This window comes from Channa argus, chromosome 4 (genome assembly GCF_033026475.1).
Source record: "Channa argus isolate prfri chromosome 4, Channa argus male v1.0, whole genome shotgun sequence".
Taxonomy (NCBI): domain Eukaryota; kingdom Metazoa; phylum Chordata; class Actinopteri; order Anabantiformes; family Channidae; genus Channa; species Channa argus.
In genome coordinates, this window is record NC_090200.1 from 30,453,279 (window position 1) to 30,477,500 (window position 24,222).

General features: G+C 39.0%; 1 protein-coding gene across 9 annotated transcripts in view; it reads left to right on the forward strand.

Moving 5' to 3' along the window:
* Positions 1-24,222, forward strand: part of ppp6r3 (protein phosphatase 6, regulatory subunit 3) — a 76,002-nt gene that overhangs the window by 32,930 nt on the left and 18,850 nt on the right. For 7 of the 9 annotated variants that reach the window (XM_067500120.1, XM_067500116.1, XM_067500117.1 and 4 more), the window contains 8 exons: positions 3-67; positions 233-348; positions 1,234-1,319; positions 4,271-4,357; positions 5,053-5,150; positions 8,940-8,994; positions 9,465-9,595; positions 18,196-18,311. In XM_067500120.1, coding sequence (XP_067356221.1) covers positions 3-67; positions 233-348; positions 1,234-1,319; positions 4,271-4,357; positions 5,053-5,150; positions 8,940-8,994; positions 9,465-9,595; positions 18,196-18,311 — 754 coding nt within the window. The remainder of the gene's footprint in view (positions 1-2; positions 68-232; positions 349-1,233; positions 1,320-4,270; positions 4,358-5,052; positions 5,151-8,939; positions 8,995-9,464; positions 9,596-18,195; positions 18,312-24,222) is intronic. The other 2 variants (XM_067500118.1, XM_067500119.1) reach the window with 2 other exon arrangements.

Genomic DNA, 24,222 nt, shown 5'->3' on the forward strand with positions numbered 1-24,222 from the left:
AGCTGTTTCAAAAGTGCCACTTTATGCAGAGAATCCTAGATGCCTGGAACTCCAATGAGAAAGAACAGTGAGTATTGTAGAGCCTTCTGCAAATCATACCAAAGTTATGTGCTCTTTAAATGTTAAATGGCACAAAGAATAATAATGGCTCAAAATGATGATTAAGGATAAAAATTATTATAATGCATTTTCCCTATAATAATTGTATTGATTAGTTCTATTGTGTTTTTAGGGCAGAAGGTGGTCGGCGACGAGGCTACATGGGTCACCTCACCAGAATAGCCAATTCTATAGTTCATAATTGTGACAAAGGCCCAAATGGACCACAGATACAACAGCTTGTCTCTGGTAAATTTAAAAGTGCATTCTTGTTCAGTTATGTCCTCTACAGTTAGCTCCCACAATTGTACACAGTTATTTTGACATAGGTGGAGAAGAAAAGCTGGAGTCTGAGTCTGCAAAACTCAAGAAAATGCAAGGTCAATTGAACTCGTTATCCAAGTAATAGTAACTGAATGACCCAAACTTTTGCTCCCAGGTGAATTATAATATTTTTCTCTGCAAAAGTATGATTGGCTGCCTTGTTACATGAGCAGTTTTACTGTCTGATGTCCAGGACAAACATGTATTAGCATGTTTTATTAATTTGAAGTAGTATTTAACGTTTTTGGACTGAATGTTTAGTACCAGAGAGTGCTACAATGGATAACTCAACTTTGTTGAAAAGATGGAGAACCGCATCTGCATCTTTCATTCAATTACTTCTTTATATTATTGTTCTTCGTTACATTTCTTAAAGTAAAGCTGTTTTGTTCTCTTTTTTGTCCTCTTTTTGTCATCATTGGCAATACAGTCATCTTGTTTAAATACGCATAATTGAAATTGTCGCTCATCAAAAACCCATCGGAGAATTCTTATTTAGTGTTCAGTGTGACCTTCAAATTGTGGCCGATTGACTGATGTTGAAGTTGCAGGTTCTATATGTATGGGAAAGCAGACAAATATTTGTATTATACCACATTAACAAACAATGCACAACTATCAAAAAAAATATATAACCTCCTCTCTGCTACACTGTATACCTGTGAGCTATTCACTCCTTGCTTACCTGCTCTTCACAGAGAGCAGGGAATAGAGAAATGTAAAAAGGGATCAGGATTTAACTGACTTTTTTTTAGTTTGGCTTTATTTTAATATGGCACAATATATTAATTCTCTGTATGTCTCACACAGATCTTGCTGTAGAGGACAGAGAGAAATGGGAGGCATTTATTTCTGGGCAACTGGCTGACACAAACAAGAGAAACACAGTCGACCTGGTGAGTGTACCACATTAAGAATGATAATTTTCATTTTCAGTTCTCCCATTGTTTTTCTGTTTGTCTTTCAATCATTCATAAATTTGTGATCCAAAACTGTATATCAGTAATCTTAAAATAAGTGTGAATTTAAGGTCATAAAAAGTTATTTTTCTCAAAATGATAATTGTGATAATAATATAATTATAATTGATTATTGAATTGTGATGATTGTGATTATTAAGATTGATAAGAAATAACATCCGCCTAATTGGTTTAATGTAAAGAAGCTTTTATGTCTATAACTACACAAAGTCTGTAGCTCCTTTGACACTGTCGATTCAAAGTGGGATTAATGCCCTAATATGCTGCTTTACTGTTAAAGTATGAAAGGAATCATACCAGTGATGGCCGGTCATTGTTGACCCTCCTTTAAGCCACTTAAAAATGTAATAAGTCAGAGGGGCTTTGTCTCAGCATCTTTGTGAAAGACCTGAAGTAACATTGGCAGTTGTAATGGCTAAGGGTTTATTGGTTTGTATTGGTTTGTTTTTCCTCAGTGTCTTGAGGAAAACTGCATGATATGACATGATTCGGACTCAAGCAAAGCTGTCGTACATTGTGGTACAGCATGATAATAGTGACCGTTACATTCAGCTTTGAGGAACGTGTTTGAGTGATAACACATGCAAAGGGCCTTATTTATATATTGCCAAGTCCACAGTCATCTCAAGGCTTACAATAAAGTCAAGACTATAAAAAATATATATAAAAGCCAACAAACTCCCTTTTAATACAAGAAACATCCAGCAGAACCAGACTCAGGGTGGGTGGCCATTTGCCTTGGGTCTAATCCTATAGCAGCACGACTATAACTAACTATAAGCTTTATCAAAGAGGAAGGTTTTAAGCTTAGACTTACAAGAGGAAAGGCCGAATCTGAACTGGGAGCTGCTTCCACAGTAGAAGAGCTCGATAGCTAATGCTCTACCCTCCCATTCTACCTTTGGAAATTCTGGGACCCCCAAGTAGGCCTGCATTCTGAGATCATTAGTGGTCTATTGGGATGATATGGGGTTTTGAGATCTTTTAGATATGGTGGTACTTGATGATTTGAAGGTGAAATATAATCTCTTGCTAATTGTAGACAGCACTCTGGTTTCAGCGTTTTGGATTAATTGCAGGCTTTTTAGGGAGTTAACAGGACGTTTGGAAAGTAGGGAATTACAGTAAAAAATGCATGGACTAGTTTTTTGACATCACTTTAAGATAGGATGCTACTAATTTTGGCAATGTTTCATAGATAAAAGAAGACTGTTGTAGAGATTTGTTTTATATGTGAGGTAACGGACAAATCCTGGTCAACTAATTCTGTGTGCAACTCTAACCATTCTCTTTCACACATCTCCCATATGGGAAGAATGAGGAGGGTTGAACTGCCAGGTTGAACTTTAATACACCTTAAGATGGTTGGCCAACGTGTGCAATTCCAGCTCTCTAAGTATCCCAACAAAGCTTAGACCACAATCTGAATGCAGATGCCTTGCAGGGCCATATATTGCAAAGAAACATAGAGCATTAATACAACCTTATGAATCCATGAATGAGATTAATTATATGTGAACTTCTTTCTACAATTGGGTTTTAAGTGGCCATATATAGCCAGTGTCATAAAGCCTAATCAGTATAGGGATACAGTGATGGTTGGTTGTCCTTCTGTGACTTTGTCCCATCTCCACACAGGATCTCTGGAGCTCAGAGTGACCATTAGGTTCTTGTTCACCTTTTTTACTAAAGCCCTTCTGCGCCGATTGCTCAGTTTGGCTATGTTTTTTTCTGATACAGCATGAATTTTAATTTGTGAGGCCTTCTATAGAGATGTGTGTGCATTTCAAAACCATGTCTAACCAAGTTGTCTAATGAATTTAATTTATGACAGGAGTAATCTAACTCCATAACCTTGCTGCAGATATAGCGTCGTTTTTTAGATGGTGTCCCAGACGGCTGACCTTTTCATTATGTTGATGACTTCTATGAGAAGTGTTGTAATATGTTGTAGAGCCTATAAAATTACTGTATTCTTTCACAACTATTCAAAGGGGCCTGTGATAGCCTGTCATCAACTACAATCACAATATCCAAACTTGCACTAAGTTTCAAAAATGTACTGGATTGGGAATAGGCTTGTGTTAATAAAGTGCTTCATATTTTTGAGAAAGTGTGCTGTCATGCAAAACTTAACTATGTCCTTGTTGAGGTCATACATGATAGCAAAGAAATCTTAGGTCACAGTGATCTTCTTGAACTGCAAAACAGTATAAGATCTGCTCAGTGTTCTTTATTGTCAATGTAGTCTGCTGCACTAACACATCAAAGAGGCTATTATGGAAAATGTGGACCTGTAAGGAGGACATTGTTGAGTGAGATCCATACTTGTATTCTTTTATCTGCATTTGCTTTTCAGAAACTGTTACTTATAATGTAGCAGCTTCTGCTACAGCTCTAGCTTTATTTACAGCAATGCCAACTGATGAGCTGGATGACTTTGCAGAGCCAGCTTGTCTTGACTTTCCATCAGTCCTTGCTTTCACCTTTGATGAGGTGGTTGAGGGTTTTCATCCATGCTGTGTCCAATCTCATCTGTTTGTATTGATTTTTCAAGCCCACTGATTAGCATCTTCAATGTGCAAACCTTGTGCATGTTATATAAACATAAGTTGACAGCCAGCCCAATTTCTTTCAAAGACATTGGAGTCAAAACTTTATGTTAAATCAAAAGGGAGTAAAGTTGAAAACAAAACAAAGCCCAGTAGTAGAAGTAAATATCAAAAGTGATTTTGATAACACCATATGTGGGAGCTGTGTCAGTTCAGTAATGTGTAGTGTGTGTAATGAAGAGATGACTAAAATTATATTTTCTTTGGGGTCCTGATTTCTTGACTTTCCGCATGATTTTTTTTTTTTTTTTTTAGGTAAACACACACCACATCCATTCTTCCAGTGATGATGAGGTGGACTTTAAGGATGGTGGCTTTCACCAGGATTCCTCTCTACAACAAGTAAGACCTAAATGCACACAACAAACCCATATCCACACAGACTTAACTTGTCATAATAGGAGTTTTAAATAGCTGTATTGTTTCCCATAAACTTTCCTTTTTGATTCAAATCTGCATTTCTTTAGTGCATGTAAATCTTCCAAGCACTGTAGGGAGAATTATAACCTACGTGGATAATCAGAGGTGGTTATTGTTTTTACAATTGCAAGTACATCTAAGTTACGTAATTGGAAAAAATCATTTTGGCAGAGGATTAAATTAACTGTGTTTTTATTGGTCTTCTCCATAATTTCAGTGATTTCATTGTTTGCTTGTTGAGGTATAAGACAAAAGTCATGAAAAGAAGGGAAAAAAAAAATAAAATATATATATATATATATATATATATATATATCTTTATCTACTTTTTATGAACAGGCCTTTGATCCTAATATAGCATAATATACTAATAGAAACAAACTGTATACCATTTTTAAAACATTAATTTAACTACTGATGTTTAGGAAATATTGGAGTTACATTAGATATAACAGAGTTGAAAAAAACTAATTAGCCTTGTTTGCCGTTTTAGCTTAATTACATGAACTGTCTTCAAAACTCAGAATATGTAGTTGCTATTTTCTGCAATGCAAGTAATAACCAGTTTTGTTTAGAGCCAAGATGATATCATTATCATTGGTCCTGGGTTTTGCCAGGCCTTTTCTGATTATCAGATGCAACAAATGACGTCCAATTTTATTGAGCAGTTCGGCTTCAATGATGAAGAGTTTGCTGACCAGGACGATGTTGTGGAGTGAGTATTCATCCTGCATGACTGGACTTGCTTTGTAAATATTAACTTGTAACTCTGAAAGGATAGGGCACTTAAAACAATACAAAATTTGGTAATGTGGATTTGTTCCTTTACTTGTTCAGTACTGTTTGTACAATATATAATGACTATGAATTATATGAATTGATTATGAATTGGTACTTGGTAGCATTAAATTCAGAATGCTAATAGATGTCATGCATCTAATTTTTTTATTTTTTACCTAAATCTAATTAACAAACAACTTATATATTCATTTAGGTTCAGAAAAAAAGGCCATGTGGAAAAGAGCAAAAGTAATAATTAAAATATGTTTCTTTTTTCTTTTGAATGCCAAAATAAATACAAAATATACCTTGAGAGGACGACCACATATCCAGATATTGTGTTGTGTTGTGTACTGTCTCTTTCTAGCTTCTTTGGGGGAATTTAATCTCATTCAAAGATTAAGGCTTTACTTAAAATAAACAGCCTGTGCAGTTAAGTGGAGCATTTTTTAAATATAATTTTATGGCTTAGCATTATCAGATTATGCAAAAATTAAGCAATATATTATTACATTCATAAGAATTCTTGATATAATAAGGTATGTATGAAGTTTTACAAAGAAGTTAAAATAGTTCTTAAATCAAAAGCAAAGTCAAATTTCTATTTATTTTTTAGTATTATTATTCCATTCAGTCTTTTTTTTTTTTTTTAAGGCAGAATAGTTCTACATGACCAAATCTGTCACTTGATCAAAATTCTACTGAGCTGCATTGTCCTTGCCAAAGCCAAAACTGAAGTCAAAACACCCCAAAAACAAAAGAAAGTAAAGACAGTTGTCAAATAGGTCCAGCAGAGTATCACCAGGAAAGAAACCCAAACAAAGGTCTGTGGACTCAGGCTGTTACTGACTAAGCATTCAAGATCAGCAGGCAAGCTGAAACTGAGAATTTTATTTATTATTGTGTTAACTTGTCCAAAAACTTTTAAGCAACAAAAAATGCTGAAAAAAAGGTGTGTAATTTTTACACAGATCATCTAAACTTAAAGCCAGCAGGCTGCACTTTTCAAAGACAAAAAAGCACTTCTTGATTGTTTTATTTCAAAGCCACCGTGGTGGCATTAGAGTTGGTTACTATTAGTATTGTTAAAATATTTTGGTACTGATAAATTGACATTAATACTTGTTAATTAATTACAGAATGCTATTTTTATTCATAGTTTATTTTTAAGAACCTTGGTATTTTTTCATTGAAATCTGTTTTCAGGATTATTGATTAGACCGACTTAGTTTTAATTTAGTGTATCTTGTAAACTGACAAAAGCAAAAATACTCTTTTTATATTATACTTATTTAAATTCAAATCTAGTTAATATTTCATCACCTTAGCATTTTCACACTTAAGTGTTACTGAATAAATTAAGCCTTTTTAACCACAACGTTTTTTAGTTAACATACCAGTAAATAAAATGTTATGAAATTTGGATATGAATTGGGAACCTCCGTGTTACTGAATGAAAGATGCATCTCCTTAGTCACTTCTACTCTACTAAAAAATGTTACTGTTAAAAAAATATATTTTATAACATTGAAAATGTATATAATATGAGCTCATATGTAAGTAATAGAAATAGTATTACAATATATTAATCTAAAATGGACCATTGTCAGTGTCAAATGCTGCATGGTTTTTGACTTTCTGATGCTGATTAGATTTATTCCTTAGGAATTTAAAATATTCTATTGGATTACAAGGCCCTTATTGATATTCAGCACAACATTGAAGTGTTTTTGAGAATGACTTGGGGCTTTTGAGAAAACATTTGGGTGCTTGAGCTCCATAAGCGGCCCCACTACTCTTTCTATAGTGGGTAGTACAGTATGTATTTTGTTTTGTACTGGAATGCCAGGGTAACAGAGTCCAGGTCAGTCCTCATGTTTTGTGGTCAATATTAGCCTGCCTGAAATTGAAGAAATAGGTTTCTATTTATGAGGCGAAGGTATTCATCAACCTATTCACTACCATCATCCCAATGTTTTCCTGGCTGCCTCTAAACTAGCACCTGCGTACAAATGAAATTACATATACTTATTGAGCCACACTGCTTATCTGTAGCTTCCTTCCTATAGTAAGAGTTGGTTTTTTACTGGAATATAGTTAAGGTGTAAGTATACCTTTACTGTTTATGAGATATTAATTTCAGACTATAGCCATCATCTAGTAACGTAGCTTGCGTGCACACAATCTGTTTCTTTTACATCAGCAAGGAGACACTCATTAAATACTGGAAACCTCTACTTTAGCAACAGTATTTATTTTTTACCATATTAAATTGCTAACAGCAATCGAAATTATTTAGCGTTTAAATAAGAAAATTCTAAAATCCACAATACAACAGTCAGATACAGTTATGTTTGTTCTTGCCCTGTCTTAACTATCATTCTACTTGGTGTTGGATAAAATAAGGCAGGTTATATTCCCTGACTTTGCTGACACAGTGACTGTGTTGGTGTCTAACTTAATAGCAACATCTGCTGGATTACAAAAAAACATTGCAGGCAACGTGGATAAAGTGTGTGGAGACTGAACTTGGTTCATCCTTTTTGATGTGGATGAATGGTCATGTTTACATAACCAGCTGATAATAAACTGCAAACTGAATGGAAAAAAAAATTATATATTCCAGTTAGTTTGAATATTACCAAAATAATGAGTATGAGTAATAGTATGTCAAATGCAGGATTTACAAAAATATTTTTTGCAAGGACAATAATAACTGTAAATTAAAAGGCACACAAATTGTAAAGCTTTTAAAGTTTTTAGAGGTACGTTAATGAAGTGCACCTGTTTACGTAAGACAGCTCTGTGGTGCAGAGCTGACATTTTACCTGCAAATAAAATGAAAAGTTAATTTATGGGGGAAAAATAAATTTTAAATGAAGAGTGCTTCAGAAAGGAATTTGAACAACTTGAAATATCAGTGGATAATGAAAAAACTAAAACTAATAAGAAACGGCAGCAAACGAAGTCTCTTCTCTTCCTTTCAGCATGAATACATTTCAAAGTAGCGCTTCCTGATAAACACAATTTAGTGCGTCACTTCCTTACGACATAGCAGCCGCATCTGTCACGTAATTTTTCTCACACATCTATAGCACGGTTTCACTCTTTGTTTATGATAAATGCACCGCTTCAGTATTGTTTGACCCATCAATAGCCTCTCGTTTCTACATGGTTCTTTGTTGTGTTCTTAGTATTGTAATGTCATCTTTAGGCCCAGAGACCTAAATGCCAAAGCCTGGTCTCTCTGCACTATTGGTGGTGTCTAGATTCTTGATGAAAACTTAGTGTCTCCAGGCAGTCAAAGGTTGCAACTTGGGGTTCGGTGTCTTGCCCAAAGAGACTTTTACTCATCGCTAGGAGGGACTGGGAATCGAACCACTGATTCTGTGCTCTTTGGATGACTGCCTTACCAACCGAGCTATATAGCCACATTTGTCTAGTCTTTTTCTTATAAAAATGTAGTGTATATGTGTACTTCTTTCTGTTTGACCAGCTTACAACACAAAACATTTACTGTATATAAATAGTAAAGTGGATGTTTTTAAGAAGGGTCTTTTCAGCAATATTATAACTTTAAAGATAGCATGGCGGTAGAAAAGTTTTTTCCCTAAGAACTTGAAGGCTACAGCTGTGTACTAGAGCATGCCTTGCTATTTGTGGCCATATGTGTGGATGCCTAATTACCAAAACTAAATTAAACTCTTTTCTTTTGACATTGCAGTATTCCCTTTGATAGAATATCAGACATCAATTTTTCACTGAATACAAATGACAGTGTAAGTACTTTGATTATTATTATTAAATGTATATATTGTCAATGAATAAGCAGAGAAAGTGAAATTTTATGGAACAAATCAAATGTGTTGCCCATTTATAAGGCATATCTTCTATTTTACTTTATCTAGAAAGAAGAAAATATTTCAAATTCTTCTTACTCAATAAAATGAATAGCAGATGTAAATGAGAATTTGTAATGATAAATAATAGCTTACTATAACCTACATTTTTAACAAAAGGTTGAAACAGAGCTTAAATATCTAGCCAAAACCCTGTACCACAAAAGTTGAAGAGAAGGGTACAGATGTACATTGTATATGGACATGCTGTAATTTATTACCATTGGATCATCTTTGCTTGAGATACGCGATGAAGCTGCTGTGGTGATGCATGTTATATCTGCTTCATGTGGAAATGGAGTACAATAAATCACTTTTTCTTGTGTGCCCATTATGTGTTTTTTCCCCAGGCAAATATAGCTTTGTTTGAAGCACGTTGTAAGGAGAAAATCCAGCAGTTTGAAGATGCAGGTTCAGATGAGGAAGATATCTGGGATGAAAAAGATGTCACCTTTGCACCAGATACACAGAGACATACCAGGTCAGCTAAACCAATACACACACTTTTGTTATTTAGTCAGTTTCATTATTGGTTATTTAATTAATTTAATGAATCTCTCTCTCCTGTCCTTTCTCTCTCCTACTGATTACTGTACTGTTTAAAGTCAAATAAAGGCATAATAATAAACAAACAAAATTGGTCTGGATTGTAGGCACAGTTTTAGCACCCAAGATTATTATATATGTACAGAGAAAAGAAAAAGTTTGAAAACACCTACACACTTACACTATATATTTTTATATAACCTCTTGTACATTTTTCATCAAATTGTTGTAAATGGATCACAAAAAATGAAAAACTGTTTATTTTTAAGCACAGAATAATGCCATGTTAAACTGATCTGTGGATTTTTAGTAATCAGTTAAAGAAGAAATTCAGGTACAGATGCTCTTACATTCATCATGCATTCCCTCATAGGTGTTACAATGCATCCAGAAAGTATTTACAGTGCCTAACTTTTTCCACATTTTATGTTAGACTCATTCCAAAATTGATTAAATCAATTATTTTCCTCAAAATTCTACAAATAGTACCCCATAATGGCAATGTGAAAGAAGTTTGTTTGAAATCTTGCAAATATGCAAATTTATTACAAATAAAAAAAAAAATACATGTACATAAGTATACATGGCCTTTGCCAAGTGACTCAAAATTGAGTGCATGTAAGAGCAAAAACCAAGCTATTAAGTGCAAGGAATTGTCTGTAGACCTCCGAGACAGGATTTTATTGTGACACAGGTCTGGGGAAGGGTACAGAAAACTTTTTGTGCACAGTGGCCTCCATCATCCGTAAATGGAAGACGTTTGAAACCACCAGGACAAACTGAGCAATTGAGAAAGAAGGGCCTTAGTCAGGGAGGTGGAGAGAAAAGAACCTTCCAAAAGAACAAACCTCTCTGCACCACTCCACCAATCAGGCCTGTGTTATAATAAAATATGAAAAAATGTAAGTGCTGTGAATACTTTCTGGATGCACTGTAAAACATCTCAACTAAGTTTACTTTGGCATGAGTGACCTGTCATTTTCAGTGTAAATTAGAACTAAAAATGGCCAAAGAAGAAAAAATAGAAAAAATTCACTCTATACTTGTCCATTTCTTTGTATGGCCTTATTGTGAACTTTTTCAATGTTCCAATCCCGTTGAAATAGTGGCTCAGTTTTCCTAGTGTTTGGGTTGTTGACATGTTTTAAAGTAAGTTAAATTGACCTGTTCCAGTGCTGGTGAGTCACAGATCATAGGTTACAAGGAAGATCTAGCCCTATTAAAGGTTGGCTAGCTTTATGTTACCAGAAAACCTGAATTGAGCTCAACAAGCAAAATAACCCAGTAACGTATTTTGTGGTACAGGCGCAACAGGCAAAAGACCTTTGTTAAGCTAAACAAAAGAGTTTTGTGTAGCTTAGTAAAAGTGTTTGTTATTTTGGCATTTCCGCATGTCACTCTGGTTTCTAGCGCCTAACAATTATAAAATGCTAATTTTAGTGGCATTTTAACTGTCCCGACATTCCTGTAATCAGGGATACCTGATTAAAATTTTATAACACAACTGCAGTTTGCAACTTTTATTAAATTAAATAGTCAGAATAGTTTATCATCACACAAAATAGACATATTTATTCAATATCACCCTTATAATATTACACTTGCTTATAGTAGTATAGCCTTTTACAGCTTCTTACTCTTTTCTAGTTAGTTAATTATGTTGCTTACAGTTTACCCAGCACAATATACATTTTTGTTTTTGCTACAATTAATTGTAATTCAGGCAATTAATTCATGTGTCTGATGATGGCTAATGTTGAACAAACTAAGCAAGCCAGACAAAAAACTCAACCCAGGTCAATGAAGATGATCATCTTCCTCTTATTTTACTTTCAGCTGTTCCCTTTCAGGGGTCGCCACAGCGATGGTTAGCATCCATCTAACCCTGTCCTCTGCATCCTTTTCTCTCAAACCAACTAACTTCATGTCCTCTGTCACTACATCCTTGGCAGCTCCAACCTCAGCATCCTTCTACCGATATATTCACAGTCTCTCCTCTGAACATGTCCAAACCATCTCAATCTGGCCTGTCTGACTTTATTTCCAACACATCTAACATGAGCTGTCCCTCTGATGTATTCATTCCTGATCCTATCCATCTTTGTCACTCCCAAAGAGAACCTCAACATCTTAAGCTCTGCTACCTCCAGCTCTGCATCCTGTCTTTTTCTTTCATTCTCGCTGATACTCTTTTATCACACAACACACCTGACACTTTTCTCCAACCGTTCCAACCTGCTTGTACTCGCCTCTTCACCTCTTTTCCACACTCTGTTGCTCTGAACTGTTGACCCTAAATACCTGCACCTTCTTCACCTCTACTCCCTGTAAACTCACCGTTCCACCTGGGTCCCTCTCCTTGACACAAATGTATTCTGTCTTGCTCTCTTCTGTCTGACCATAGAAAATGGTCTCTTCTGTCTGACAATTTTCTAATAACATTTGAATTTACAATGACGGACTATACAAACGTTAGGGAAATATTCCACTATAGAAGGTGCTTAAGTGAAAAAGCTGTAAACAAATTTAAAGAAATAATTCTTTCATCATTTGTTTACTATATGCCAATACAATGGACCTCACCGTTCTACTTTGGTCCCTCTAATTGACACACATGTATTCTGTCTTGCTGTGGCTAAGCTTCACTCCTCTGTTTTCCAGAGCAAACCTCCACTTCTCTAGATTTTCCTCCACCTGCTCCCTGCTCTCACTACAAATCACAATGTCATCTGCAAACATCATAGTCCACGGGGATTCCTGTTTAACCTAATCTCTCAGCCTGTCCATCACCAGAGCAAACAAGAAGTGGCTCAGAGCCGATCCTTGATGCATACCCACCTCCACCTTGAACTCCTCTGTCACACCTACAGCACACTTCACCAAGGTCTTACAGCTCTCATACATGTCCTGCACCACTCTAACATACTTCTCTGCCACTCCAGACTTCCTCATACAATACCACAGCTCCTCTCTCAGCACCCTGTCATACGCTTTCTCTAAATCTACAAAGACACAATGCAACTTCCTATGACCTTCTCTGTACTTCTCCATCAGTTCCCTCAAAGCAAATACTGCATCTGTTGTACTCTTTCTAGGCATGAAACCATATTGCTGCTCACAAATGCTCACCTCCACCCTTAGCCTAGCTTCCACTACTCTTTCCCACAACTTCATTGTGTGGCTCATACAATATTTAAATGATATAGAGGTTAAACCATTACTCTGATCAGCTGGGTAGCATCGTCTACCAGATATAAGAACACACAAATATTAGGACTGAGTACATAATCTTTTAGAGTTGTCTGCTGACATTTTATTTAATGATTTAGACATCATAAGACGTTAATAACTGTAACTTCCTATACGGATAACAGCTTCACTGCATATGGAATATTGGAAATAATCCATCTTGAATGTATCTTTTTGTTACCTTCGCTGCTGGTGCAGTTTACCCTCATCTGCTTTACAAGTGAGGCTGAGTTTATCACAAATAAGAACAATGTTAAACTAAATAATAATAAGAAATATAATTGTTGAAGAAAGCAAATCTCCCTAAACAAGTGTTTCTGCTGTCACTGTTCAATTCAATTCAACTTTATTTATATAACGCCAATTCACAACAAGTCATCTCAAGGCACTTTACAAAATAAAGTCAAAACTATAAAGATGTATAGAGAGAAACCCAACAATTCCCCCTTGAGCAAGCCCTATGCAACAGTGGAGAGGAAACACACCCTTTAAATGGAAGAAATCTCCAGCAGAACCAGGCTCACGGTGGGCAGCCATCTGCCTTGACTGGTTGGGGGGAGTGGAAAGTGAAGAGAGAAAACAAAAAGAGCAACAAAAGCAACAACAAAACATCGGGTTGGTAGGACCAGTAGCTGCACACTGGAAAACACAGTTTCAAAGCCCGGGGACAGTGAGATGGAGACAGAGAAGGGGACGGACAACTATGGTAGAAAACACACAAAGTTAATCTCCTACAGTGGTGACAATTGTGGGGTGAGAGGAGAGAGGGACAAGAGGAGGAAAGGAGCTCAGTGCATTGGGGGTGGTCGCCCAGCAGTCTAAGCCTATAGCAGCATAACTATAACTATCTATAAGCTTAATGAAAGAGGAAGGTTTTGAGCCTAGATTTAAAAGTAGAGGGGGTTTCTGCTTCCCGAATCTGAACTGGGAGCTGGTTCCACAGGGGAGCTAAAGGCTCTGCCTCCCATCCTACCTTTGGAAATTCTGGGAACCACAAGTAGGCCTGCATTCTGAGATCAAAGTGGTCTACTAGAATGATATGGTACTATGAGGTCTTTTTTATTTATATATATATATATATATATATATATATATATATATATATATATATATATATATATATATATATATATATATATATATATATATATATATATATATATATATATATATATATATATATATATATATATATATATATATATATATATATATATATATATATGGAACCGCAAGGGGGCGCAGGCCAGTGTCTTCTTGTGCCAGTCCCAGGTCTGGATAAATCCAAAGGGTTGTGTCAGGAAGGGCATTTGACGTAAAACACATGCCAAATTAAAGAATTGTGACAGTGACTTCCATATCGGATTGGTCAGGGCCTGGTTTAACAACGACCAGAGTCAGATAGGAAGAGAAGTGGAGTAGGATTTATCCTGAAAGTGACTGTTAAGTATTGGCAGGGGAGAGTGTAGCTAGACAACACAGGATGGTGGTGTGTAAAATGACTCTGGTGGTGTGGAAGATGAAAAGGACAAAGGCAGAGAAGAGGACAAAGTGGTGGGAGTTGGAAAAAGGAAGAACGTCATATAGTTTTCAGGGAGGAGCTGAGAAAGGCTCTGGTTGGTCAGGAAGTGCTCCCAGATGACTGGACCACTACAGCTAATGTGATAAGGGAGACAGGCAGGAGGGTACTGGGTGTGTCATCTGGAAAGAGGAAAGTGGACAAGGAGACTTGGTGGTGGAACGAGGAAGTTCAGGAGTATATACAGAGAAAGAGGTTAGCTAAGAAAAAATTAGACACTCAGAGGACTGACGAGAGTAGACAGGAGTACAGGGAAATGCAGCGTGAGGTGAAGGTAGAGGTGGCAAAGGCCAAACAAAGAGCATATGAAGACTTATATGCTAGATCGGACACTAAAGAGGGAAAGGTGGATTTGTACAGGTACAGGTACAGACAAAGAAATAGAAATGGGAAAGATGTGCAGCAGGTTAGGGTGATTAAAGATAAGGATGGAAGTGTATTGACAGATGCCAGGAGTGTGATGGGAAGATGAAAGGAGAACTTTGAAGAGTTGATGAATGAGGAAAATGAAAGGGAATGAAGAGTAGAAGAGGTGACTGGTGTGGAGCAGGAAGTAGCAAAGATTAGTAAGAGTGAAGTGAGGAGGATGTTGAAGAGGATGAAGAGTGGAAAGGCAGTTGGTCCTGATGACATACCTGTGGAGGTATGGAAGTGTCTAGGAGAGGTGGCAGTAGAGTTTCTGACTAGTTTGTTTAACAAGATCTTGGAGAGTGAGAGGATGCCCGAGGACTGGAGGAGAAGTGTACTGGTGCCAATTTTTTAAAAAAAAAGGGAGGTGTGCAGAGCTGTGGCAACTACAGAGGAATAAAGCTGATGAGCCACACAATGAAGTTGTGGGAAAGAGTAGTGGAAGCTAGGCTAAGGGCAGAGGTGAGCATTTGTGAGCAGCAATATGGTTTCATGCCTAGAAAGAGTACAACAGATGCCGTATTTGCATTGAGGATGCTGATGGAGAAGTACAGAGAAGGTCATAGGGAGTTGCATTGTGTCTTCGTAGATTTAAAGAAAGCATATGACAGGGTGCCGAGCGAGGAGCTGTGGTATTGTATGAGGAAGTCTGGAGTGGCAGAGAACTATGTTAGAGTGGTGCAGGACATGAGCTGTAAGACAGTGGTGAGGTCTGCTGTAGGTGTGACAGGGGAGTTCAAGGTGGAGGTGGGTCTGCATCAAGGATCGGCTCTGAGCCCCTTCTTGTTTGCTCTGGTGATGGACAGACTGACAGATGAGGTTAGACAAGAATCTCCCTGGACTATGATGTTTGCAGATGACATTGTGATTTGTAGTGAGAGCAGGGAGCAGGTGGAGGAAAATCTAGAGAGGTGGAGGTGTGCTCTGGAAAACAGAGGACTAAAGCTTATCTGCAGTAAGACAGAATACATGTGTGTCAATGAGAGGGACCCAGGGGGAACGGTGAGGTTACAGGGAGCAGAGGTGAAGAAGGTGCAGGACTTTAAGTACTTAGGATCAGTGGTTCAGAGCATCAGAGAGTGTGGAAAAGAGGTGAAGAGGCGAGTGCAAGCAGGTTGGAACGGGTGGAGAAAAGCGTCAGGTGTGTTGTGTGATAAGAGTATCAGCAAGAATGAAAGGACAGGTTTTCAAGTTGGTGGTGAGACCAGCAATGTTGTTTGGCATAGAGACAGTGGCACTGAAGAAACAACAGGAGGCAGAGCTGGAGGTAGCAGAGCTTAAGTTCTTGAGGTTCTTTTTGGGAGTGACAAAGATGGACAGGATTAGTATCGAGGACATCAGAGGGACAGCTCATGTTAGAGGTTTCAGAGATAAACTCAGAGAGGTCAGATTGAGGTGGTTTGGACATGTTCAGAGGAGAGAATGTGAATATTTTGCTAGAAGGATGCTGAGGGTTGGAGCTGCCAGGCAGGAGGTCTTGAGGAAGACCAAAGAGGAGATTTATGGATGTAGTGATAGAGGACATGAAGTTAGTTGGTGTGAGAGAAGAGGATGCAGAGGATGGAGGCACACAATTTGCTGTGGCGACCGCTGAAAGGGAACAGACGAAAGAAAATTAAGATCTTTATATGTAAGAAGCAGGGTTTTAAATTCTGTTCTAAATTTAATGGGAAGCCATTAGAGAAAAAAGTGAAGGTGAAATATGATCTTTTTGCTAATTCCAGTCAGCACTCTTGCTGCACCATTTTGGCTTAATTGCAGGCTCTTTAGGGAGTTACTGGGGCATCCTGAAAGTAGGGAATTACAGTAGTCCAACCTAGAAGTAGCAAACGCACGGACTAGTTTTTCGGCGTCACTTTGTGACAGGATCCTCCTTATTTTGGCAATGTTTGTGGAAGAAGGCTGTTCTAGAGATTTGTTTTAATATCTAAGGTAAAAATAACTCCAAGGTTCCTTACAGTAGTACTGGAGGACAGACTTATGCCATTTAGAGTAATGATATGGTTGGACATTATAGTTCTAAGATTTTACTATGACTTCCGTTTTGTCTGAGTTTAGAAGTAAAAAATTGTGGGACATCCAGGCCTTTATGTCTTGTAGGCATGCTTGAAGCTTGATTAACTGATTTTTTTTTTTTTTTTTCATCTGGTTCCATAGATAGACATAGCTGAGTATTATCAGCATAGCAATGGAACTTTATGGAGTGTTTTCTAATAATATTGCCTAAAAGAGACATATATAAAGTAAAAGGTATTGGTCCTAACACAGAGCCTTGTGGAACTTCATAGCTAACCTTTGTGGGCATTGAGGGTTCATCATTAACATGAACAAATTGAAGATAGATAAGATCAAATAGATAAGATTTAAACCAACCGAGTGCAGTTCCTTTTATCCCAATTTCAACTGTACTGTACTATGATGAACTCTATATCCTGACTGAAAATCTTCATACAAATTAGTCCTGTAATGGTGGAAAACATAATTGTTTTGCAACTACTTTTTCAAGGATTTTAGAAATAAAGGGTCTGTAATTACCTAAAATGCCTGGGTCAAGACAGGGTTTTTTTAAGTAGTGTTTTAATTACAGCTACCTTATAAGCCTGTGGTACATAGCCTGTTTCTAAAGGTAGATTGACGATATCTAATACGAACATATCTATTAAGGGTAAAGCGTCCTTGAGCAGTTTAGTTGGAATGGGGTTTAGTGGACAGGTTGTTGGTTTGGATGAGGTTGAAGTTAGCTCAGCAAGATCTATGGGTAAAAAGCAGTCTGACAGGGATAGGGCCTTATTGATGATTCTAGCAATGTTAAATGTGAACATCTATCTGTAATATTTGGAGGGAGGATCTGGTGAATTGTTTTTCATATAGCTACAATTTTATTGATAAAGTCATGAAGTCATTGCTGCTTAGAGTTAAGGAAATACTTGGCTTAACGAAAGTATGGCTCAGCCTGGCTACAGTGCTGAAAAGAAACCACGGGTTGTTCTTGTTAATTATTAATCTATTAATGATGAATAATATGTTGTTGTTTGCGAATTATACCATGGAGGCCACCTCTTCTGGTTTGCTGCCTTCTTTTTCAGAGGAGCAACTCTATCAAGTATTTTTCGTAGTGATGCTGTGAGGTTACTCATGCTTTTTCGGACATCTATCTGAGAAAGTACAGTAGATTTCTCGTTTAAATGATAATTTGCTGAGAAAGCAGACCATTTTACTTGGGTGGTTGTAATGTAATTCCAAATTATAAGGATTAATTCATATGTGGATTATAAGTAACTCTTCATCTGTGTTTTCAGGAGTTCAGGCAGCACAGACAGTGAGGAGAGCACAGATTCTGAGGAGGAGGATGTGAAGAGAGATCCATTTGAATCTTCCAACACGAACACAGATGATAGAATGGAGGTCGACACAGGTTTGTGTACTCAAGAGCTACTTGTCAACCCAAGAACAGACAAATGACATAGTAAGAACATTATTGCCCATAAATGAGGGGAGCAAAACATTATAATCACCACTTAATATAATGCAATGCAGTATGACCACTAAATATGGCCTTAATAAGAAACGTATGGAATTATCACCTTTCTGAGAGTTTCGGGTATACAGTTATACCTTTTCAGAAAGTTTTCAGACCCCTTTTACTGTTTAAATTGTTTTATATTGCAGCCTTTTGCAGTTGCTCTCCTTTTCTTTAATTTATTTTTCCTTTTTCATATTTTTTGTGTAGTATTTTAGTACAGTAAATCCAATACAAACTTACAGTATCCAGTTTTTTGTGGTAAAGCAAGGAGTTTTCTTTCTATCATCATGGAACTTTTTCTGCTTCAAGCTGTGACCAGCACGCAACAGCTGTATGGAGCTGGAGTTGGCTCATTAGTTTACAGTCGAGAACAGCGGATTGCACTGCAGCAGACCGGCACTGTGGATTTAAGTTTCTTTCTGACTTTAAACATCCCGGATGAAATGGGGACAAAAACAGCGAGAAGTCACAGAGCTGATAAAAAAGCGGAGAGATGGAAAAGAACACAGATGAGCGAGGGAGAGAAGATTCAAGCCGCACCTCTCATCTCTGATTATGGGTAACGTGAGGTCTCTGTAGAACGAGGTGGTCGAGTTGACTGCATCAATATTGACAGTTTTAGCACAGTGCGGCCGGTCGGAGGAGAAAGTAAATGGTCTGCACTTGTGTAGCGCTTTTCTATCTATTGGCACTTAAAGTGCTTTAAACTGTTTCCTATTCACCCATTCGCACTCAAAATTGCACACGCCCCCCTCCTTACATCAACAGGAAAGGAGGGGGCCTGTTAATGTACATCAACAACAGTTGGTGTCATACTGGTCATGTTACTGTGAACATGACATGTCTGCTGCCCATACATCGAACTGTTGGTGGTGGGCTTCCGTCCATACTTTATGCCCAGAGAGTTCTCACACGCCATATTGATTGCCAACTATATTCTGCGATGAACTGGACGTGTTGCTGTCCCATTTCCATGAAGATTGTACTCCTCTCATCGAACATCCACGTGGACATACCACAGGGTTGCTCTTCTAAACACATTTGACCTGAGTCTGGTCTCCACTCCTCCGACCCACAAAGCTGGCAACAACCTCAACCTCATCCTCGCCCGGAACTGCACCACAGACAACATCTTGGTCACTCCTCTGCATTTATCGGATCATTTCTTCATTCAACTCACAGTCTTCATCCCTAGATGTTCACATTCTCCCACCACAATTGTAATATTCCGTCATAACTTCAGGTCTCTCAACCCGGATCGATTCTCCTCGCTGGTCTCCACAACTCTGCCCTCAACACAGGACCTCTCCATCCTCGATGCAGATGCAGCCACAGACGGCCTCTGCAATGCATTTTCATCGTGTCCGGATTGTCTCTGCACCATGTCTTCAAGACTCCCGCGTCCCTCAGCTTCTAATCCGTGGCTCCCCGACTGGATCCGTAAACAACGCACCACGCTCAAGAGTGCTGAGAGGAAATCCAAGACTCAATCTGCCCTTGCTGAGTATCAGGATCTGCTTGGATCTTTTTCACACAGTGTCACCAGGGCAATAATCGAATACTACCAGGAGAAGCTCAGCAACACTTCTGACACCAGAAAGCTGTTCAAATCGCTCATCTACCCACCTTCACCTCCGCCATCTACCTCTCTCACTGCTGACAACTTTGCCGACTTATTTACTAACAAGGTGGCTCCCATCAGCTCACACTTCTCTCCTCCAGATGATGACATCTGTCTAACTTCTTCCATCACTGCATTGCTCTCATCATTTGCAATTCTGACTAAGGACGACACATCCACCCTCCTCCTCTCTAACCATCCAACCACCTGCTCTCTGGATCCAATCCCTTCCACTCTCCTTCAAGCTGTTACACCCGCACTAATGCCAGCTATTACACAAGTCATCAATACATCACTCACAACAGGGACTTTTCCAACCTCATTCAAGCAGGCCCAGATGGCCCAGGCCCACTGCTCAAGAAGCATTCTCTTGATCCCTCTGTTGTGGAGAACTACCGACCTGTCTCCCTTCTTCCATTTCTGGCCAAGACAATGGAACGAGCAGTCTTAAATCAACTCTCAGACTTTCTTTCCAAGATGTCAACTTTCCTTGATGTCAACCAGTCTGGCTTCAAGAGGGGTCACTCTCCAGAAATAGCACTCCTGACTGTCGTGGAATAATCTTCTAACTGCAAAAGCCACAGGTCAGTCCTCTGTATTAATTCTACTTGATCTATCGTCAGCCTTGTTCACACTCTCTGACCTAGGCATCTCTGGATCAGCTCTAGACTGGCTTCGTTCTTACCTGTCAGGATGAACCTTCAAGGTATCCTGGCAGGGGCATCTTTCTCACTCTCATAGCCTCTCTACCGGTGTGCCGCAGGGCTCAGTTCTTGGTCCTCTTCTTTTTTCTGTCTATACTGCATCCCTGGGTTCCATCATTCACTCACATGGTCTTTCTTATCACTGCTACGCTGATGACACACAGCTCTTCCTGTCCTTTCCACCGGACACCACTGTTTCATCGCGCATTTCTGCCTGTCTCTCAGACTTCTCAGCCTGGATGAGAGAGAGATATCTTCAATTCAACATCTCCAAGACCAAAGTCCTTGTCTTCCCAGCCAGTCCTTCGACACAACACAACATCAGCATCAACATTCGATCTACAGTAACTGTCCCCACTAAGTTGGCCAAAAATCTGGGCGTCATCATCGACGCCCAACTGAGCTTTAAGGACTACATCTCCTCAGTCTCTAAGGCATGCAGATTTGTCCTCTACAACATGAGGTAAATGGTCTTATATAGCTTATATAGCTTTTCTGCCTATTGGCACTCAAAGCGCTTTACACTGGTTCTTATTCACCCATTTGCACTCACACACACTCATACACCGATGGGAGAGCTGCTATGCAGCTGGCCAACACTCACCGGGAGCAAGTGTCAGTGTCAAGGACACTTCAACATGTGACCGGAGGGGCCGGGGATTGAACCAACAGCTGTGAGATTGGTGGACAACCGCTCTACCTTCCTGCGCCACAGTCGCCCACAGTCGTCTGATCAGGAAGATCAGACCCTACGTCATGGAATATACAACCCAACTCATTGTACAGGCATGTGTCATATCTCGTCTTGATTACTGCAACGCTTTGTTGATGGGGTTACCCGTATCCACAATCAAACCCTTGCAGATCATCCAAAATGCAGCAGCTCACCTCCTTTTTAGTCGGCCAAAAAGGACCCATGTCACACCACTCTTTAGATCTCTGCACTGGCTTCCTGTAGTTGCTCGCATCAGGTTCAAAGCACTGTCTCTTGCTTACAGGGTGGATAACTCAACAGCTCCTGCTTACCTCAACTCACTCATTCAAGTCTACAATCCTTCCCGTCCACTGCGTCCAATGAACGACGCCTGGTGGTCCCAGCACCGCACAGAAGACACCAAGCAAAACTTTTTAGCGCAATAATCCCAAGTTGATGGAACAAGCAACTAAACTCTGCACGCTCAGCTGACTCACTCCCAATGTTCAAAAAACTGCCGAAAACAGAACTCTTCCACATCTCTCTATGCACTTAAATCTATTTATATAAAAAAAAAACTTCCTTTCTGCTCTTTCTCGCACTTGCATCTCGTGAAATGTGAACACTTTTCTGATAGGACTTTGCTTTAATGTTCTCTCCTTGACTTAGATTTTTGCTTGCCTTGTACCTTACTTCTATGTCATTTTGGATAAAAGCGTCTGCTTAATGACTGAATGTAAATGTTTCCTATGTATGTTTCCTATGTAAATGTATGTTCCCTAATCTGCTTCTGCACACGGCGCATATGACGTCATATACTCAGCTGCAGCCAGACTCCAGACCCGATGTCCCAACGCCCTCTTTATGATCTCCGGTGACTTTAGTCATGCAACCCTCTCCTAAACCACCTTCACCCAGTATGTGGGTTGTCACACCAGGGAGGAGAAGACACTGGACCTTATTTATTCAAATTATTCAAATGTTAAAGAGACCTACAGCTCTTCTGCCCTTCCGTCACTAAGTAGGTCTGACCACAACCTGATCCCCCTCCTACCTGTGTACAAGCCCCTGGCTCAAAGGCAGCCCCCAAGAAAAACTGGCCCTGGATCTCCAAGGACAGTCAAGTAATCCTAAATGAGAATAAGGCAGCATTTAGTCAGATGACATGGAAGCAGTGAGGGAGAGATGGCTGTTAGTAAAGATGAAACACAGGGAAGGAGGCTTATGGAAAGAAGCTTGAACAGAGGCTCCAACGGAAGGACACCAGAGCAGGTTGGACTAGCATGAAAAGCATCACTGGATATAAAACCAGCAGCCAGACAGAAGGGAGTGTGGATAGAGCTAATGATTCTAAGCTCTATCGACCTTGATTTTAGCTTTTTGAACAGATTTGATGTGCGTCATATCCACGCCCTATGGAGCTTCACCACAGGTGCCCAAATCTCGCCCCTGCATGACTCGAACAGCACTCCTGTCTCTGCAGCAATACCCTGCAGCTGTGGGATGGAAAACATCATACCTGGTGCCAGTACTGAGAGTAGGCCGCCCCATTGTCCCCAATGACTACAGACTTCTGGCCCTAACCTCCCACATCATGAAAGTGTTGGAGAGACTGGTCCTGGACTTCCTCCAGCCTCTGGTGAGGACGCTTTCATCTACGTGCTACACCGCATCTAGACCTACATTGACAAGCCTGGGGGTCTGAAGGATTATGTTCTTTGACTTCAGTTCTTTTCACACAATCCAGCCTGTCTTGCTGAGGGAGAAATTAAAGAACATGCTCATTGACACCCCACCCCCATGGTTGCCTGGATTTTGGACTACCTCATTGACCAACCCCAGTACGTTCATCTGCAGAACTGTTTGTCTGACACTGTGACCTGCAGCACATGTGCTCCCCAAAGGACAGTCCTATCTCCCTTTCTCTTCTCCCTGTATACCTCTGCAGCACCATGATGCAGATGTTTTATGAGTCTGTGGTAGCCAGATCCATCTTTTATGTTACCGTGTTTGCTGGGGCAGCGATACGAAGGTGGCAGACAGTAACAGAATGGACAAAATAATAAGGAGGGCTAGTTCTGTTCTGGGGGAGAAGCTGGACCCTCTGCATGTTGTGGCTGGGGGGAGAATGTAATACAAACTCCTCTCAATCTAGGACAATCCCTCCCACCCTCTCCACTGTGTGCTGGGTGCACAGAGGAGCACTTTCAACCAGACTGATCACAGTCAAGTGCTCCACAGAATGCCACAGGAGATCCTTTATCCCAGTGGCCATTAAACCTTTCAACTCATCCCCCTTCTGTAAAAAGAAGGGGAACTAAATGGTCAAAATGGACAAATAGTGTTGTTTTTATTTTATTTATATTTACTCCTTTAGCTGGGTTTTTACTTGCTTATTGATGAGCAGTTTGTCTATTGTCTTGGTTTGGTGGAAGTTGTTTTTCCTTTCTTTTCTATTTTTCACTGAACAGTGGCTGTAACAAGGCAACACAATTTCCCTATGGGTTGTTTGAATCTTGAATCAAGAATATTGAATGATTATTTTATTTTATTTTTTAATTTATTTTCCTTCAGTACTCCATAATAAATAATGGGAAAATGTAAAAGGTTATGTGTTGTGTCAGATGGTTTTCCACGAAAAATTAGAAAAACGAATTTTTGCACGACTTGTACATAGATATATAGATTTGCCCAGTACTAAGACCCTCTCTGATAAAATAATTTATATTATTTTTTATGTTTATACACCAAACCTATAGATTTAAAAGATGGGGTACAAACTTT